This window comes from Melanerpes formicivorus, unplaced genomic scaffold (assembly GCF_026170545.1).
Source record: "Melanerpes formicivorus ecotype bairdi unplaced genomic scaffold, bMelFor1.0.p_v2 SCAF_5, whole genome shotgun sequence".
Classification (NCBI taxonomy): domain Eukaryota; kingdom Metazoa; phylum Chordata; class Aves; order Piciformes; family Picidae; genus Melanerpes; species Melanerpes formicivorus.
In genome coordinates this window covers 16,283,746-16,302,969 of record NW_027142357.1, presented here as the reverse complement: position 1 = coordinate 16,302,969, position 19,224 = coordinate 16,283,746, and the positions used below count along the sequence as shown (strand labels likewise).

Here is a 19,224-nt window from a genome sequence, read left to right as displayed (position 1 = left end):
AAATGTCCCTGAGTTCCTCTACTATTGAATTAAATGGTACAATTATATGATCTGCCAGATCATTTACAGCATTCTCCTATGGAAATGGACTGGTTTTATTTAGCTCTTAGGTTTAGCTATAAGTCTAAAATACAAAATGAGAATGTCTACATTTTTTAGTAACCACAGCAAACCAACATGTTACAGTGCTTCTCCTAATGTCAGACATTCTGTTCCACATTCATATTTGACATAATCTCAGTATTTAATGCTATAGGCACTATAGGCTATATTTAATGTTATAGGCATTCATTCCACTTAACATAGGAAGTACATGCACAAGAACTGTCTCAGACCTTTCAATATACCCCAGGGATAAAATTGCTTGCATAGTTCAAGTAGATTATGAGTATGGAACTTTTCATAAACAAAATTTCAGTGAAAATTATACAGAATCATAAAAACATTGGGGCTTTAATAATTGGCATTTTCTTATGAAAAACAAGCCTGTATTTTGTCAGGAACCTCTTATCAGTAGAGCACAGAACACTGCAAGCATTTTGCAGTCACTTTGCTTTTTTTCTGGATGTTCTTAATGGTAAATGACAGAACAGCTTTATGTCTTCAGAAGTTGATTCTCACATGCATCAGCCTCTGGACCATCTGATAAGGATTGTTATGCCTCTCTAAGTCAGTAAGTACATTAGACCTTTGCCTAGTTGACGTAAGTATATATCAGCCAATTATGGAATGTCTGTTTTATCAGGGGAACTCTCAGCAGTCCAACAACAAAGAGGCTTGTCCTAGTTCCTAATCTCAATAATTTTATAATCTAGTTCTCTTAGGATAGAGTAAGAACAAGGATGTCCAGCTATGGCAATAAGCATATTAATTCCATGTCCAACTGAACAGGAATCATTATCCACTTTTATCAATAGATTCAAAATTTAATCTAGTGATTCAGATGACCCTATGGAGCGAGCTAGAATGGACAAATAATTGTCTCACAGTAGAGAAATCTTGTGCAGAAAACGTTTTTTCTTGTGCAAAAGTACCTGATCTAAAGATCTGCTCACCCTAATAGATTTGTATTTCTGCATTATGCACCTCTTTCCAGAAGCAGAATGCAGATTTTTGTTCCTGTTTTTTTTTTTCCCAAATTTTTGACAGAATGATACAAAACTTCAGCTTCAGTTCTTTGTCTCAAGAGAGACACACATCAACTGAAAATATCTATAAATGTCAGAAAAAAACTCTGTATTAAATTGCCTTAAGAATCATAACTGTCATAATGCCAAAAGATCCCTTGAACTTTGATCTGCCTATCAATATATGCAGCTGGCCATTGCTGTCAGCTGGAGAGATCACGTAGATGAAAATGTCTGGGACCTGTCCAAGAAGAAAGAAAAGAAAAGAAAAGAAAAGAAAAGAAAAGAAAAGAAAAGAAAAGAAAAGAAAAGAAAAGAAAAGAAAAGAAAAGAAAAGAAAAGAAAAGAAAAGAAAAGAAAAGAAAAGAAAAGAAAAGAAAAGAAAAGAAAAGAAAAGAAAAGAAAAGAAAAGAAAAGAAAAGAAAAGAAAAGAAAAGAAAAGAAAAGAAAAGAAAAGAAAAGAAAAGAAAAGAAAAGAAAAGAAAAGAAAAGAAAAGAAAAGAAAAGAAAAGAAAAGAAAAGAAAAGAAAAGAAAAGAAAAGAAAAGAAAAGAAAAGAAAAGAAAAGAAAAGAAAAGAAAAGAAAAGAAAAGAAAAGAAAAGAAAAGAAAAGAAAAGAAAAGAGAAAAGAAAAGAAAAGAAAAGAAAAGAAAAGAAAAGAAAAGAAAAGAAAAGAAAAGAAAAGAAAAGAAAAGAAAAGAAAAGAAAAGAAAAGAAAAGAAAAGAAAAGAAAAGAAAAGAAAAGAAAAGAAAAGAAAAGAAAAGAAAAGAAAAGAAAAGAAAAGAAAAGAAAAGAAAAGAAAAGAAAAGAAAAGAAAAGAAAAGAAAAGAAAAAAGAAAAGAAGGGAAAACTATTGACATAGTAAGTGAATAATTTTCCTTTCATCTCTTTTCTTTGAGATATACTTCTACATATCACTGTAAAGGAAGCGCTTCCAAGGAATTGCACATATCTGATGTACTGAAGGAGTTGGCTTCCTCCCATGAGTCAACAAACTGCCAGAAGTCACTTTGCTGCCTGGAAGCTTTCTCAAGCTAGGTCAAAGGAAAGGAGCCAATCTACAGAACAATCCAGTCTGTCTTCAGGTTTGAGGTTTGGCATAAGTTTCAGCTCTGATCCTAAGAAAATCTTAAATCAGACTTGGAAAAGCAATAGCAAAATGGGTAATCCACCTTAGAAAGCGAAACGAAAACACATTCACACAAAAACTATAATATACCATAACTGATACCAACACCCATCTCAAGGAAGGAAATGTTTAAGTAATAACAGAAAGTTCCCTCATACCAATTTTGCTCTAAATTCTAAACACTTAAAGCTGTGCAGCCAGTTTGATCTGCAATATTTGTATGTTTGAAATTAATTTAGCTGGGAATGCTTTATGCCTTGCTCTTCTATCATGCTCTCTGAAACAGAAGGAAAAGCAATATAGGCACATAACCATGGATTAAAAAAACCAATTAAATGTATACAGAATACACTAAAATAAACAGATTTTCCATTTGCATTAGCCAAGAAAACTTATCAACCTCTTTCAAAAGCCAGTGCATATAAATAAAGTAGTTGCTTAGGTCATCTGTGAAGCTTTCTATATAGTAAAGAACTGAATTATGGCTTCCTGTTCCATTATTTGTTGTCTTTGGTCACTATCCAGGTGCATGGAAAAGTTTTCAAAGTAATATTTATCACAGAAAAAAAAGAAAATTATTTGGAGCTACAAACTGGGTAGCTTCTTTAGCAGGAAGAAGAGGCTCTGCTTAATGTTGTTCTGGCACACAAAACATAAATCTTGTCTCAGAGAGAGATGCTGTATAACCTAGTGTTTTGCTTCTTCAACAAATTGACAGACTGCTAGAATTGACAGAATATTTTACAAACCCTAAAGTGCAAAGCCTTCTGTGTAAATATACATGTTCTTTTTTCATTATTAGCTCTAAATGTTGGATGGCTGTGAATGGACTGTCATTTATCACAGTTCCTGTCATGAACAGCTGCTGCACAGCCAGGACTGGAGACTGGAGAACTCAGTCATGTACATTTTACCTACAACACTAAGCAATTATGTGTATAAGTAGTTCCATTAGCATCAAGAGGGAGACAACGTAATTACAGGTTGGTACAACTTGGGCTCAGAACAAAACAAAAACAATACCAGGAACTTAATTTCATATCAGTCATCTTATACATCAAAAATACATTATGCTCAGAAATAGGAGGCTCAAAACAGTTATCTGACAGGCATCTTGCACCATTGGAGATGTCCTGGATATCTCACCTGGTCCCCAGCTGCTGCTCCAGAAGAGCACAGGTGTCCTGGAGGTCCTGTGTCATATCTGCCAGCCCTGGGTGGATGTCTCAGGCACCCTTAGGTGTCTCAAATGGCACTAAATGCCTGTATTTGAGTGATGCAAGCCTAGGCTGTCATTTCTTACAGGTTAAGCAGATATATGCTCCTTCAGAGAGGAAATATTCAGAAATCGCTGAAATCTACTTGAAGATAAATGGGAGAAGGGTTACATTTCTTCAAAGACAGAGAGTGTGTGGGATGGTGCTACTGCTGCAGTATGACATAAAAAGCCTGGTCTCGTACATGTGTTGTGTGAACAGAAAAAAATAAAAAGAGAGAAAAAGACAGAGAGACAGAAGAGAGACAAATCTCATATATACTGCAGTTTTACGAGATCTCTGGAACACGACTATCCCTTGTATTGTGTGATTTTTCACCTCGTGTAGTTGATTTTGACCTGACTTAACAAAGGAGGCCTTATGATTTACTACTGTGTCCAGGTCTTACCTCGCTTTTGAATCAAGTGTGACACCTGAGTAACATGCATTGGAGAACAACATACATTCTTAACATCAAAATCTTTTTACACTGCCAGTACAGTCTTAAAGGAGCACAGATTAAATCCACCTCTGCTGCTGGACAAATATAATTAACTGGTTGTGTAAATGCCAATTCCACAAAAAGGAGCCACTACAGATAAAATATATGTTAATTGTTTTGTTGTTCTTTGTGAGATCAACTGTGCTCCAGCCAGGAGTTACTAGGTCTGACTACTAGGTTACCCAGGGAACATGCAAGTGTTCCAGTATAAGGATCTCCCTCCTCCCCTTTTCCTGTATCCCAGTATTAAATCTTCCTAGTCATCTCCCTCACTTCTCCAAATACACATTTTCGTTCCCTGGGGAGAGGCCAGCTGAGATGTTTTTCTGTCAGCTGTGTGATATGGCACCTAGCACTGAAGAACAGGACTGATATCTCTTCTCATTACAAATGAAGCTGGAACAAGTCCAGAGGAGGGCCACAAAGATGATCCAGGGGCTGGAACACCTCAGCCATGAGGGTAGGCCAAGGCAACTGAGATTGTTCAGCCTGGAGAAAGACTCTGGAGGGATCTTATAGCTGCCTTCTAATGCCTGAAGGGAACCTACAGGAAGGCTGGAGAGGGTCTTTTTATGAGAGTGTCCACTAACAGGACAAGGGGAAATGGATTTAAATTAAAGGAGAAGAGGTTTAGATTCAAAATTAGGAAGAAATTCTTCACTGTAGATGCGTCCTCCCTGAAGATAGAATAGAATAAACCAGGTTGGAAGAGACCTTCAAGATCATCGCGTCCAACCTATCATCCAACACCACCCAACCAACTAAACCATGCAACCACGCACCCTGTCAAGTCTCCTCCTGAACACCTCCAGCAAGATGTTCAAAGCCAGGTTGGATGAGGACTTGAGCAACCTGGTCTAGTTGAGAAGCATCCCTGCCCATGGCAGGAAGGTTGGATTAGATGATCTCTAACGTCTCTTCCAGCCTAAGCTGTTCTATGATTCTATGACTCCATTATTGAATTTAAGCTCTCACTTCTCCTCATGGCATCTGCTCAATTGACCTTAAAATCCATCCAAATCATATCCAAATATTATTGTGTGAGGATAGTAGAGGAACTAAAGGATAAACTTGTTTAAAAGTGATGGCCACCTTAAAGACAATTTTCAGAAATGAGCTAATAATAAAAGGCTACATAAAATGATAGAATCTTTAAAATTAACTTAGTAACTTATCCTACTAAAAAAAAACCAAAACACAAAAAAGCAAACAAAAAACCAAACCCACAAACAATCACCACAGAACCATAATAATTTTAAAAAGCAGTTTATCATGTTCAATCACACTTTCTAGGATCTATGACTGTATGTGAGATTTAATTTTATCTACCACAAACATGAAAATGAATGTGTTCAGATACATTCCATGATATCTATGGCAGCAATTAATTAGGTAGCTTTATATGTTTAAAAAGAGACATTTTTCTGGTTTTGAGCCCATCTTCACTGAAGAAGACAGCAGTTCTATTCTTTTACCACTATTCACTCAACACTGTAAAAACTGATATACAACCATCTTATACCACTTTATAGAGCTTCCAGCTACTGGTAGGTATAGAGCTTCCAGCTACTGGTAGGTATTTGACTTTGCTTCTGGCCTATGCCACTACTACAGCTTTGTAGAAGACGTTTTTCTCCTAACGGTAATTACAAACCAAATATAAATAAGCACACCCTTCTATCTTTATACAATCTATTCCACTAAAATTAGACTGCTTGCTTTTTTTATTAGGAAGTCACAAAAACATATTAAGGGTCTATAAGACAGAGTAAAATACTGGCCTGGCAATAACTCAGACATCTATCTCAGCTCTTTTAAGATCCCAATGATTCTCTCATACTTCATTTCCACTTAAAGATGTTAGAAATGCCACCAGCCTCTGCCTCACAGGTAGCTGCTTGGGTAGGCACCTGAACAAAGCTATCCCAACAGTAAGACAAAATCAAGTCCAGCCTGAGGTTCTGGGGACACTTGAATTGGCTGTGCTGCAAAACTGGAATTGTAATATTTAGTTTTCCAAAGGAAAGGAATCCTATTTGTTAAATAAGAAAGCCTCATTTGTGAACAATGGAAAATACTAGTAAACTGTACTTTTTGAATAGTGCCAGCTCTTTTACTGCTGGATTGCACAGCATACCATATCACGTCACTGGAGACTAAAATAAAACCTTCCCAGAAACCCAAGTGCCCTATAATACTAATTTTAAGAGACTCCGAAGTTATTCCAAGCAAATGGTTTTATCTAAATTTGGCTATTAATTCGTATATTCAAACTGATTTTGAAAAAGACTGTATGTTTGGGGTAAACATAATAAACAACATGGAACGTTATGTTTTCTCTGTGCACAGCATGAGTTGTGTCTCACTGAATGTCTGCTGAAAAGTACAACTAAAGGTTAAGAGGATACTCTTTTCTTCACTTGTGATTCTGCCTTGGCACCAAATTCTCAACAAATGTACAAAGACTTCTTAGCCACACAATGACCTCTGAAGTAGATTCTCCACAGTAAACTGTCTCTGAATGTGTTTCTAGAGGTTAGAAAGACATCTGACCATAAGACCATACTTTCATTTGTACAAAATGAGACCTTGTTGGTCAAAAAGCCCCAGATAAGATCAAAGGGTCTCATCCTTTTTATGTCAAGGCCCATCTATCAGTTTGGCATATTCATTTTATTGTAACTCTCCTCATGCACTTGGTGCTACAGGCATTACTGGAATTTCTTCATAATAACAGGTACCAAAAGAAAACAGAATGAAAGGAGAGCAGAGGAGCATGACACTAGAAAAACTGTGTGAAAGTTCTCAGCTCCCTGACTATTTTCTATGCAAAATCTGAAAAGATCACAGTCTCCTCATGTTGTTTCCCAGAAGCAGGAGTAACTGCCACTGTTTAATTAATAGTTAACTGCCCTATCACTTCTTACATACTTTCTGCGGAAAGATGGGTTTATTCATGTGCTGTAATTGAGCCTGTTGGATTGCTTAGAAAACCATTCACTTCAGTTTGTGCTGAGATAGGGCAGCTGCAAAGACCTGAAAGTGCTGTAGTCTCATGAGTCCTGACAGAGGAATTCCCTTCAAGGTCAGGGACATTCATGCCCTGCACATTCCCTAGCCAGAAGAATTTCTTCACAGGAAGGTAAAATACAAAATTATGTTTGGAACAAGCTAAAAAACCCCAAATCTAATGTCCATATCTTGTAGTAACTTAGCAGAACATTCAGTGCAAGGGAAATTTTTATCCATTTCATCTTCACGTGATGTAATATTCATCTAACTGCTCCCTCTTCCTTTCAAATTATATGAATGCTGTATACATATAACCTATAAGTTATCCAAGTTTTCCTAATCTATTTTCCTTTTAATTTTTTGGAAAAAAAATATTGACTTAAAGTGTTGGAATCTCAAAGCATCCATTGAATTCTCACCTGACTAGGTGAGTTCCTGTGTGACCTGGTATAGGTGATCCTGATCTGGCAGAGAGGTTTGACTAGATGATCTCTCGAGGTCCCTTCCAGCCCCTAACATTCTGTGATTCTGTGAATAATCTCCCAAGAGAAGTAGCGAATGCCCATGCATGGGTCAGTTACAAGATGCAGCCCAAGAGGGTGCTAGGCCATCTGGTGTAAACGACGCTATCACCTAGAAAGGTTGCACCAGATGATCATTTGGGTCCGTTCCAACCTGGCATTTTGTGATTCTCTGAAATGAAGCTAGGAGTAAGTGAAGTACAAACCTGTTTGTCAGAGAGATGTATGAGTTTCTATCCTTGTGACACTGTATTTAATTTATTTCTTGTGAGTTAACATCATTTTTCTCAAGATGTTTTGTTTGCATAGAAATAGCTGTGCTAAAACATTCAAATACAAAGCAGAAGAGCCTGGGGATGTGGAGTTGTATTTAGTAGAATAGATTATATTTTCATAACACTTTCTGTCTGTGGATATTGTGACATTTTATAAACAAGCTGAGACCTACACACCAAATTTTATGTCTGTTCTACAAACAGGGATACTGAGGAACATGAGAAGATAGGTGCCAGGGGTCATGGGAAATAAGACACAACTCTCTTGGCTTCCAGGCTTATTCGTGCCACTCTGTGCCCTGTGTTTCTCCCATATGCTGAAAAAACAGCAGGGAGTTAGATGCATTGCCCAGAACTACAGCCTCATGACACCACAGTGACCAAATACTGAAAATTACCTGCCCAGACAAAATTATCTTTTAAATGCAGCTCATATGTTTCCTACAAGTTCAAGAACTGATGATTGTCTTCTAGTCTTAAAATCACCTTTCTGCAATACTCCCTATTTCACTGCTCTCCAGCTTAAAAACCAATGGTTTCAGAATTGATTGCTCCAAGTCTATCATTTGGTTAAATGTGAATAAAGGACTAACTTACATGCCACATTTCTTTGCAAAATTCAAACTTTTCATTATATTGAAAAGTTACATAATTTGCATATTTTAAGTCTTTCCTGAATAGCAGAGGTAAGTGACAAAAAACAAGCTGTGTTATAACTGCTACAACACTGTGGATCCATATTTTCAGGTAACTCACTTGCTGAACAAACTCCAATACTAAAATTAATTATAAAAAATTGAGAAAATAGAACGACATTTTGCATAAGGTACTTGATTATAATAATAATTTCAACCCAAAGGGAGGCATTTAATTCATCTTTCCTGTAATGAAATCAAGGATCAATGATAACAGAAACTTGCATCAACTTGGAAAAAAAAATAAAGTGGTCTTTTTTTTTTTCCACTGACTTTGCTCATTAATGCTTTACCTTTTCTTTAAAAAGTTCTTTAACTAATGATAGATTACTTTTAAAAGAACAGCACAAAATTACATTGTTTTATCCATCCTTGAACTCCAAGGACAGACCTCCACTTTCCGACCTCATCTGAACAATATCCTGCAAAACTCTGAGGTCCCTTCCAACCTGAATTATTCTATGATATGCAGTGTAGTAAAGGCCATTTAAAAACCTCTTTCTTCATGGCTTTCACATCATTTGCAAAATTTTCCTATCTCACAGTGTTGTTATTTTTACTAAGGGAAATCACTACAATGAGCTATAATAACTAGAATGAGTTTGGAATCTTGAAAAAGAATATGTGAAACATCTGCTTATCTACTTAACTGAATGAATTTAAATGGTCTTTGCTACTGATAACTAAGAGTATGAGTTAATATTGAGTTATAAACAGTGGATCTCCTTTAATCACCCTGTGATTCGTATTGGCTTTTACATATTTTAAAGAAAGAGGTATTAGTTTTGCCTACCTGATCATGCTGCTGATTAAATGACTTGGGTATTTACTTGTTCTAGATGTTAAATCAAAAATATCCTACTCACTAAAGCAACACTGAGCTCTTTCTTTTTTCCTTTCTTTAGCCCTTCTAATGACATCTCATTACTTTATAAGTTTTTCAGCAAAAACTGACATCCAGCACCATCTAATCAACTAAACCATGGCACCAAGTGCCTCATCCAGTCTCCTCTTAAACAACTCCAGTGACAGTGACTCCACCACCTCCCTGGGCAGCCCATTCCAATGGGCAATCACTCTTTCTGTAAAGAACTTCTTCCTAACATCCAGCCTAAACCTCTCTCCTGGCACAGCTTGAGACTGTGGCCTCTTGTTCTGGTGCTGGTTGCCTGGGAGAAGAGACCAACCGCCACCTGACTACAACCACCCTTCAGGTAGTTGTAGACAGCAAGAAGGTCTCCCCAGAGCCTCTTCTTCTCCAGGCTAAGCAACTCCAGCTCCCTCAGCCTCTCCTCATAGGGCTTGTGCTCCAAACCCCTCACCAGCTTTGTTGCCCTTCTCTGGGCATGTTCCAGCAAGTCAACATCTTTCCTATATTGAGGGGCCCAGAATAGGACACAGGACTCAAGGTGTGGCCTAACCAGTGTTGAGTACAGGGGCATGACTTGCCTGCTCCTGCTGGCCACACTCTTCCTGATGCAGGCCAGGATTGGACTTCTTGGCCACCTGGGCACACTGCTGGCTTATGTTCAGCCTACTATCAACCAATACCCCATTGGACTCTGCCCATCTGTCCAGTCTGTCAAGGTCCCTCTGCAGAGATCTCCTACCCTCCAATAGATCAACATCTGCCCCCAGCTTGGTGCCATCTTCAAATTTACTGATGATGGACTCAACACCCTCATCCAAATCATCAATAAAGACATTGAACAGGATGGACCCCAGCACTGATCCCTGTGGGACTCTACTAGTGACTGGCCTCCAGTTGGATGTGGCACCATTCACCACCACTCTCTGGGCTCAGCCCTCCAGCCAGTTCCTAACCCAGCACAGAGTGCTGCTGTCTGAGCCATGGGCTGACAGCGTGGTCAGGAGTTTTCTGTGGGGGGTGGTGTCAAAGGCCTTGTCCCACATCCACCAGATCGTAGGAGATCAGGCTGGTCAGACAGGACCTGCCCTTCCTAAATCCATGCTGGCTGGGCTTCATCCCTTGGCCATCCTGTAAGTGCTGTGTGCTTGCACTCAAGATGACCTGTTCCATAATCTTGCCTGGCACTGAGGTCAGGCTGACAGGCCTGGAATTCCCTGGCTCATCCAACCAGCCCTTCTTGTGGATGGGCATCACACTGGCCAGTTTCCAGTCTTCTGGGACCTCTCCATTGAGCCAGGACTGTTAAAAAATGATGAAGAGCAGCTTGGCCAGCTCATCTGCCAGCTCTCTCAGCACCCTAGGATGGATCCTATCTGTTCCCATGGACTTGTGGGGATCCAAACAGCTGAGCAGGTCTCTAACTACTTCCTCCTGGATCACAGGGGAACTGTACTACTCTCTGACTCCAACTGCCAACTCAGGAGGCCAGTTGTCCAGAAGACAACCTATCCTGCTATTAAAAATTCAGGCAAAGAAGATGTTAAGCACCTCTGCCTTTTCCTCTTCTTTAGTTACAATATTCCCCTCCATGTCCACTAAGGAGTGGAGGTTGTCCTTGCCCCTCCTCTCGCCATTAATATATTTGTAAAAGGATTTTTTTAAATTAAAATAGGGTAGATTGAGACTAGATATAAGAAAGAATATTTTTACAATGAGAGTGGTGAAACAATGGAACATGTTGCCCAGTGAGTTAGTAGGTGCTTTATCTCTGGAAATATTCAAGGTCAGTTTTAACAAGGTGCTGGGCAACCTGATCTAGTTAAAGATGTCCCTGCTCACTGGAGGGGTGTTGGATTAGATGACCTTTCAAGGTCCCTTCCAACCTGAAGTTTTCTATGATTATATGGTAAGTTTCTGGCATCCACAATGTCCTTCAACAAGGAATCCCTTAGTATAATATTGTGTTGCATAAAACCCATTTATCATTTATTATAAATTGTCTCTATGATCTCTTTTTTTGTTTGTTTCTTGCTTGTTTGTTTCTTGCTCCTAGTTATTCTTAACATTTGAGCAATTTGAAATCCTTCTGGCACTACGTGCAGCAGCAAAAGACTTGTCCTTTGTCACTCACAGTCACCTATGCAAGTCACCAAAAGGTTTTGTCTATGGACTACAAAACTGTGAGCAATACCCTTAAGAGTTTACTTTTTCTTGAACACTTTACTTTCAAGGAAGAGTATAAAGCTTACTGTACTGTCCCGCAACCTGGATTCCTACCAGCAAAATTCAGATTCCTTTCCGGATACCCTTAAAAAACAAAGCTTTTGTCTTTTTCTGTCTTGCATGTGTCAGGAACACCTCTCCCATAAATACCTAGTTGCTCTTATAAGTCTGCCTTTCATTTAACTGCTTCCTTTATTCCCAAAATAGTTTCCTAATATTTACTTTCAGCTTCCGTCTTCTCAAAGAAGACTACTTTGCTGTCCATATGGGCACTCTAGTGACTGATACAGCAAATGACCTGCTGAGGGAATCCCTCAATGCCATCCACTTTCATCAGGTTAAGAATTAAGAATCTAGACACAGAGTGCTTCTGGAGGTATTGAATGAGGAAATAAAGGTATCCATGCCCAATAAGAACTGATCAAATGCTTCAGACATAGATTTGCATAAACCCCTTACTTCAGTAGGTCAAGAACTACAGAGGCAACAATCAGCACAGCTGCTCGAATTACCCTAGTGTTGGGCTAATTAACTGCTCTGTGTGCTCTAAAGGTAAGACTTACAAAGCTTCTTTTAAGCATCAAGGTTGTCTAAATGTATTATTTAGTGATGGAAAAACATTAATTACCTTTTCAGATTTCAAGCCAGATGAGAACAAAGAGGATTTTAGAGATATTAGTGCATAGAAAACAATATTATGAAAATAATCTCACAGCATTGGAGGCTAAGCACAATGCAAGAGAACATAGTTTTATATGCATTTCAAAGAGAGAGAGAGCTGAAAATAAGTGCTACTGAGATAGATTTCAGAAGACCAAATATTCATACTAGCATGTCACTAAATTGTTTTGTAATTTGGAGATGTTTAATTACATTTTGGAAGACAGAGTATTACTTCTTATATGACTTTGATATAAGAAAAAAAATTGTTTGCCTATAACAAAGCAAATCCATAGAAAGTAGAAATTTCTCAGAAGGCCTTAACTAGGAGCTTGAAAGACTCAAAGAGGAAAGTTAAAAATAAGCAAGTATAGATTGGTTCATGTATGACTAGATTGACAGTATCTACAAATATTTTGAGATAATAAACAAAAAGTAGAATAGTTATGCAGTGTAAGGCACTCATATTAATAGCCTGAGATTAAACATGGAAAAACTGAGGCTGAATATCAGGAAAGCTTCCTGGCAGTGAAACAAACTGTGTTCCCAAGGGAAATAATGGAATCTACATAGCTTTAAACTTTTAAAATGAGACCAGACAATATCACTCAGTGTAGTGTGGGGGATATTTTTGCCTTGGCAAAAGACATGTCTGTATGATTTGATACTGGTAGGCCATTGTCATCTCTGATTTCCTTAATTTTGCAAAGGAACCATTCAGATGCATGGTCAAGAAAGTTATTTCTATTTCCACAAACATTAGCAAAAATTGCAGACAATAATAGTTCTCCCCACCCCAAAAAAAAGACTTATCTTTAAAAGAAAACATTTTAGTTATTCAAATGAAATTCACAAAAAAAGTTTCACTACATAGGGCAGCAGGTTCCCTGCCATGGTTTGGTCATGTATTAGAATGAAATTCTATGATTTTAGCTCAAGTGGCATAGTCTATGTTTTGCAGATTCAGTCATAGAATAACAGAATGCATTGGGTTGGAAGGGACCTGTAGAGGTCATCTAGTTCAATTCCCCTGCAGTAAGCCGGGACATCCCCAGGTAGATCAGGATGTTCAGAGTACCATCAATCCTGACCTTGAACACCTCCAGGAATGGAGCCTCCACACCTCCCTGGGCATTGTGGTCTAGCGTTCTGACACCCTCATAGTAAAGAACTTCCTGATGTCCCTTGTCCTAGTGCTACATGCCCTTCTAAACAATCCCTCCCAAGCTTTCTCACAGGTCTCCTTTAAGTACTGGAAGGCTGTTATAAAGGATATAAGTCACTCAGAGTGGCTTTGTCTGAGGCCTCGCACTTGGAAGTGTTCAGGGTCAGGCATTCTATTATGCTATGATAACACCATGTTCATATAATACTGCACTCTTCTTACTGCAGTTCTGTGCAACACTGCATCCTTATATAAAACTCTTCTCACTATAATACTGCACCCCTACATAACACCACACTTCTATGTAACACTGCACCTCCTGTAAAATGCTGCACCTCTGTATAACACTGTGCTAACATATTAACACTGCACACCTATCTAGCACTTGAGCCCCTGTTGGGTGATGGATTAGAAAGATTTTCATCCTGCAGTTCTCTTTCCTCAGTGGAATTTTGAACTAGACCTGGTTCCTTCAAGAAAACCAACTTCCCTGATGCTGGGATGTGGAAAGGGGCTGGGTGTGCAGAAGGGTGGGAGGCTCTGCTCCTGCTCCTGCTCCATTCATGCTGGGCAGCAGCTTCTCTTGGATATGTGCAGGCAAGTGGCAGCCACTCTGAGCAGTGTTATATAGAGGTGCAGTCTTTCAGAGGCATGCAGTATTATAGTGGAATAGAGCGTGCTGTGTTACAGAGAGGGAAGGAGTGCAGCATTATAAGGAGCATGGAATACTGCATTATAGAGGGGAAGCAACACCCTACACCACGACACCTCCTACACCTCTACAATGTGGCATGCACTAGCTCGCTGTGTCATTGTACCCCTATATAAAACTGAATATAACACAGCACCCCTCCCTCTCTAGAATATGGTAGTCCCCATAATGTGCCCCCCCTCATAATGCTCCACCCACCAATAACAGTGTATCACTTACATAACACTACTCTCTTATACAACTCCACACCCCTACTATAGTAACACTGCTCATCTTTATAACACTGCACCACTATATAACACTGCATTCCTACATCACACTTCACCCCTGTATAACACTGTGCTCAACGAGGCTTCCACATGCCTTCACACATCTGAGAGGAGCTGCTTCCCAGCACAAGTGGGGCAGGAGCAGGGCCAGGGCCAGGAACAGAGGCAGGGGCAGGGGCTGGTGCAGGGCCTCCCAATCACCTGCACGCCCCACCTCTTTCTGCGTCACAGCATCAGGGAGGTTGGTTTTCTTGCGGCGTGGGGTGGTGGTGTGGTGTATGTGAATTGGTGGGGTGCTGGTCTAATTCAAAACATTACTAAGAGAACTGCAGGTTGAAGAGCTTCCTAACACACCCTCCAACAGGATCTCTGTTATATAGGGTCACAGTGTTATATAGCAGTGCTGTATTATACATTAGCACAGTGTTATAGAGGGGTGCAGTGTTCTACAGGAGAGCAGTATTTCATAGGGTTGTAGTGTTATAATGAGTGTGGTGTGATATAGGGCTGCAGTGTTCTATAGAAGAGCAGTGTTGTAATGAGCACCCTGTTATAGAGAGGTGGAGTTTTCTCTAAGAACTAGATTGTAAGCTGTGTTGCCAAGTAATACTGTTATGTGTTTTGTGAATTGAAGTTGTCATAGAGACTACAGCTAGTCTATAGGTATCTTTTTCTCGTTTAAAATCTAAAGAGATATTTTTAATAAAGGCAATGGGAAAATATTTTCAGTTTAAAGTTTAACCATCCTGTTAGATATTTCCACTTAGTAATATGCCAAAACTTTTTAAAATCTCTTGATACTCATTCCTTTCTGCACACATTGTTTTCTTTACAAACAGAACACTTTATGTTTAACGCCAGTTCCCGGTCTTGCTTAACTTCCATACAACCCCAGCTGACGTCAGCCCGTACGCACAGGTGTAACTGTCAACAGAGCCACAACCTCAGGTTAGCTGCAGTGAATTAAGCAGTACAGTATGTTCTAACATGCCATTAAACGTCATGATTAGCCCAGCTCAGAATGTTTTAACAAGTCACACCGTTTATTGACATATCTTTGCAGACATTTACTCTCCTGATTTAAGTCTTCGAGTTAACTGCTAAGAAACAAACTTTGTGTGCCCTAAATGAGAAAAAAAAAAAAAAAAGGTAAAACCAAAAAAAATTGTCCAGAGCACAGTTCTTCCGCCTGTTATTTATATCACAAAGAAACAAAAGTTAATATTCACATACTGGCTAATCTTTGTTACATGGAAACATTCTGCTTTCCAAAATTAGGTGGTTGATTCAGGGTTAGTTATAAAAACTGCCTGTTTGTTTGAGAAACAAATCTGAACTGGCAAAATATTTGAAGCAGTGTTCAGCAACTATCAAGAAACAGGATTAGAGAAAACAAATAATGTAACAGGAATATTTATTCCTTTAAAAAAAAAAATCTGTAATAAGAAAGCTTTTCATTCTGAGAACACTTAGGAGGCAGAGTGTTGTTACGATAACAGCAATTTTAAAGCTTATAAAACTGCTGCAATTAATTCTGACATACTAAGATAATATTACTGATGGAAAAAGTAACAGTGAGAAAGTGCTAATAAATCCAAGGAAAACATGGATACTTATTTGTGAAACATAAGGTTTGATGGCACTGTAGTTAAGGACGCCTTGTGGCTTTTAGAGCTCTGTTTATATTTCCAATACACTATGCAAACTTTCTTCAGCTAAAAAAAAACCCACAAAACACCACAAAACCAAACATGCAGTAATGGAACCAGGGGGGGAATAGGCTATACTGTGAACAACTATTCTGTTATACAGGGTCATGATCCCCAAATGGCCGAGAAATGTGCAGTCCTTCTTCTGGACTTCTTTTGCTGTACAAGGAACATATATCTCTCTACAGAAGGCAACATAAACTTAGACTGTCATTTAGATGTGAAAGCAGAATTTAAATGGTAATAGGTCCACTACTATTCCTAATTTCACTGCAAATTTGCATTATATTCAGAGATGTCAGCATAATTAAACACACAAGAGGAGTTAAATTTTTAACAGAAGTGATAAAATATATCACAGGAACCCATCTTTGAGATCAATATTTCATAATCTTTAAAAAATATGGTGCATCTGTGTAAATTATTAACTGTGATGGTGAATCTGGTATATCAGGACCAGCCTTCACACCATTGTTTTACACAGAACAGCTCTCTAGCCATTCTGTCAGACCCAACTTCATATTCCACCAACCAAAGGTAACAGTGATTGATATCCAGTGCAGTAACCATACTCTATTTCCCTCTGTTGTTCACATGCTCCTTTCAGTTTCTCCAGAAAGGACCTGGTAGGGTGGTCACAAAGTGAGTCAGTTCAGCAACCTCATCTGAAGAAAATGAAAGCACTTTGCAATCCAGGCAAACAAGAAAGGGAATAGGGCTTCCCCTGGCTCACCTGCATAAACTGACTCACCTCTTGGCTACTGCTGCATCCTGCTGTGACAGGAAGAAGAAAATGTAGTCAGGAAGATTTCAGTGCAAGTGTAGGTGTAGTGAGAAACTTCACCTTTACAACACCACAGGGTGTTATTCCAGTTTCAGTGGAATGTAAAATAGACTGTTTCTTACCAAAGTCATCTCTGTAAGAGCATACAGATAGGCTGCATTTTTCTAAGCACATCATGATCCCCAATTACATCACAAGAAGCTCACTCAGCATCTTGAGTTATCATGTGTGTATATACAATGAAGGTTCTATAGTGGCTGGAAGCAAATAATTGTTTTATTTTGGGAATTATGTTCCTTCTAAATTCATTTGCTGGTACAAGCAGATACCCTAGGAGGCATGGGGCATTTCTGGTTTGTGGGTCACCTAGCTGGGTAACTAATCTTCTCCACTTGTGCCCATTACAGAAACCTTGTATTTAATCTTGTAAGTTTGTTTATGTCCAGCATCAGGTCCAAATTATTGTGAGGTTTTGTTCAGTTCTCCTTTATACAAGGAGTCAACAAGTTTATTCGCACTGAGAAACCATGTCTTGAAAATAAATGCAATTCTTTGAAAAGGTCTTTGCACAAGGTCACACCTAAGGTCAGAATAAGAAAACCCTGGTCTCAGTAGAGGAAAGCCTTGCCAATGAATATCTTCAGTGCTAGTCTTGACGTATTTCTTTTCCCTACATATATTTGTAGTAAGATTGCTTAACTAAACATTAGAGCCTTGAGGTGTGCTAACATGCAGGACTGTCTCTATGTATGCTGTAGTTTAGACTAGATATTGAGCCACTTCTGTCTGGAAAAAGAGGCAAGAGAAATATAGCAGACTGACAAAGTTGTGGTAAAAGAGAAACTGGCAAATAGCTAAACTATAAAGAACAAAAACAGTACTAATGGAGTGCACAAAACTTTAATGAAGTGGAGCAAGAAGAACACAAAAGACAAACAGAAAGCTGATCAAAATCAGTGAGATCAAAGGGACAATTTCAGCAAAGTTAAAAAGAATTATGTAAGAAACAGCAGAAGCAGGATGTTTTCCCATAAGAAACCATACTTTAGTATACGCACTATCGTAACCGAGCAGCATGAGAAGAGGGTGTTTTGAAATGCTAGTAAATCTACAAGTAAATCTGCTTTTTTTATCTGTTTTGGACCTTTCTTCTCTATCCTGGGAAAATTTAGAACTGCTGACAGGCCCAGCATGGAAAATTATTACTTAGTACAGTTTCCCATACAACTGTTTTCTTACCTGTGCATGCAGTAATGATCAAACAGAGTTCTTGCTTACATTTCTTTGAAGAGGATTGCATAGTACTGCAGGCAACTTGGTAATGTTATACTAACTACTCACAATCTTTCACCTTTCCATGAGTAAACATTAATTTAAATATACAAATGACAAAGGTTGAGAAGTACCACTCTTCAGAAAATATTCTGCAGAATATACTTACTTTTTACATGGTTTATTGTAATTTTGTTCATAACGTTGTGATTTATTTGCCTTATATTCTTTCTAAAAGTGTATCTGGGGACATGATCAACACTTGCAGGGAAGAGACCTCAACAACAAACTGGCCACTAAATATCATCAACTATGTATAACTCAGGAAAAGAAGCAAAGAAGAGAGTTTTAGGCATGTTTTCAGGATATTCTATTTTTAGGCCACAATCTTAACCCAGACAGATATGAGATAGTGGATAGCTCACACTCTGCAACTGTTCATTGATCATTTTTCCTTGAAAGGCACTTGAGAAATCAGCAGGTTTAAACTAAATTATAATTCCACGAAAGTACTATTTTGAAAGCACAAAATTAATCTTTTGCTCTTCTTTTTCAGAATATATCAGAATCTTAAAATACACTGGGCACGTTCAAATCTGAAAAATAAACACAATATAAAGATGGTGAGTAACAAGCCAGGCTTCAAAAGCTTTGCAATTTCTCTCTAAAGTATGCAGTACCACAGAATGACATATATCAGTCTAATAAACTCTTTCTACAGAATTCAGTTTAAGATTACTTTACTGGGAGGAAGAAGGTTTTTTCTTTTTAATAAGAAGAGTAACATGATTTAAACAAACTGTACACTGATCAACAGTTTTGTGTCAGACAGAAATGAATTCCCAGATTCCAGGGCTAAAATGTCTTAAAGTTGACATCCTTTTTCTATTAACAGATTTTTCTGAAAAGAATCCAGTTCTGTTTTTTTATCACTCAGAAATGGTACTGAAGTTTTATAAATAATTCTACTTTTATATCAAGATAGCAATGGAATAACTAACACTTATACTAGGGTGGATATGTTTTACCCAGACAAGAACAG

The 19,224-nt window shown here is 38.3% G+C and overlaps 1 protein-coding gene across 4 annotated transcripts in view; it reads right to left on the bottom strand.

The window, feature by feature from the left end:
- PDE1A (phosphodiesterase 1A) overlaps window positions 1-19,224 on the bottom strand; it is a 219,209-nt gene that overhangs the window by 69,164 nt on the left and 130,821 nt on the right. The window contains exon 1 of one of the 4 annotated variants that reach the window (XM_068138426.1): window positions 18,150-18,191. The exons of the other annotated variants lie outside the window; for them this stretch is intronic. Within the exon in view, the coding sequence (XP_067994527.1) occupies window positions 18,150-18,157 (8 nt within the window). The 5' untranslated portion in view covers window positions 18,158-18,191. Of the gene's footprint in view, window positions 1-18,149; window positions 18,192-19,224 lie in introns of those variants that run through there. 4 annotated transcript variants of the gene reach the window in all.